The 1,718-nt window shown below is 41.9% G+C and overlaps 1 protein-coding gene across 1 annotated transcript in view; it reads left to right on the forward strand.

Moving 5' to 3' along the window:
• Positions 1–1,059, forward strand: part of LOC106792453 — a 1,602-nt gene extending 543 nt beyond the window's left edge. Inside the window, exon 2 of the mRNA XM_014758881.1 lies at positions 15–1,059. Coding sequence (XP_014614367.1) covers positions 15–1,059 — 1,045 coding nt within the window. The remainder of the gene's footprint in view (positions 1–14) is intronic.
• Positions 1,060–1,718: the final 659 nt, after the last annotated feature.

Raw genomic sequence — 1,718 nt, forward strand, 5'->3', positions numbered from 1 at the left:
CCCCCTATTGACAGTGAATTTCCCTCGTCTTTAATTGCCGCGTCCGATGCGCTGAGCGCAAATTATAGGGCTTTAGTAGCGACTAAAAAAGTGTTTGTCGATCARTTTGCTATTGCCGCACATCTTTCGCGAGTGGATCCAGCAACACGGCTTCAATGGGAACAACGGTGTTCCCGAGATGCTTTACCGACGGTAGACGAATTTGTGATATTTCTGTTAGGACTCGAGAGAAATTTCCGCTCAAGGAATTTAATGCGTAACGAGCCGCGGTTAAATTCTCCGCGAAATTGGACGCGAATTTCCGACCAAGGACAAGTTCAAGCGTATTCCACAAGCGCTACTGTCTCGTGTGGCATATGTCGCGAGAGGCATAACACATCGGAGTGTGAGCAGCTACTGAGAGCCGAGCCCAAGGAGCGCAGAAGAATCGTGGTTAACGCCCATTTGTGTTGTAATTGTTTAGAAGATGGTCACCACGTATACACATGTATTAAGAATGACTGCTGCAGAAAGTGCAAGGGCAGGCATCATGAGTTGTTACATGTGAGAGAGGCCGTTGCAGAAGGGGCAACGGTGGGCATCACGAATGGTTGCGTTCGGACTGCGTCGGCGGTGCAGAATGCACATGTAGWGCTCCATCACTCGCAGGCACCCGTGCTGTTACTAACTGCAGTGGTGCCTTTGCTGGATCGCGACGGCAGGCCGCACGAGTGTCGTGTGCTCCTGGATTCGGGTTCCAAAGCACATTTTTTAACGATCCGGTTCGCGAATCTTCTGCGAATAGCCAAACGGGACGTGAATGTACCCATTTCTGGCRTAAACCAAACGGAAACTAGAGTCAAACAGGCAATCTTAGCAACGTTGAAATCGCGAACAGAAAATTACGCGTTAGAATTACAATTCTTATTACTACCCACTGTAACGAATAGGTTGCCTACGCAACGAATTCCGCAAGAAGAATTGACTATACCGGCAGGGATCCAATTGGCAGATCCCAAGTTTTATGAGCCCGCGAATATCGACGCGATTCTCAGTGTAAGGGTTTTTGCTTCACTATAGCGCGCAGGTCAGAGCATTAGGTTGAATGAAAATTTAATGGCACAAGGAACTGTACTAGGATNAATATGGGTGAAGAAAAAATATGTATGAAAAACTGAGTAAAATCTAATTGAATCTAATATGCTCTTCTTATCTTTAATATACGAAAAACGTCTTTAAAAAAAAAACATAAAAATAATGTAGGATTTTTAATGACAAAAACAGTTTTATTTTAATCTCTATTACAAAACGCAGAACCTGTTTCTATCATTGCTCAACACTCACTCTCCTTTATCGGTCGTGCATTCATTCGTCGCATCCACAACGTCCTTTATTTCGTTCGTTGTATTCTGTTACTTAAAATCGAACAAATGCCTATCGTCTTATGCTAACAAACCAGCGTCTTTGTCGGCAGATCTAAAAGATAAGACGGCTACGCTTACCGACTCCTACAATATATTTTAATAATATTCTTTTCGATGAGAATATCTCCCTCCACAGTCAGCACAGTACAGAAACGTTTAAACAAATTTATATTATTTAAACAATTAGATGAAATTTAAAAAAAGGAAAATCATAACGTTATAATCCTAATTTCTATTAATGACAATTAATATTTTCGTTATGCAAACATGCGCAATTTTCAGAAAGCCATATAAACAACTTTCGATAGAAAAAAC

Source organism: Polistes canadensis, unplaced genomic scaffold, assembly GCF_001313835.1.
Source record: "Polistes canadensis isolate GaletaPanama2010 unplaced genomic scaffold, ASM131383v1 scaffold_433, whole genome shotgun sequence".
Taxonomy (NCBI): Eukaryota; Metazoa; Arthropoda; class Insecta; order Hymenoptera; family Vespidae; genus Polistes; species Polistes canadensis.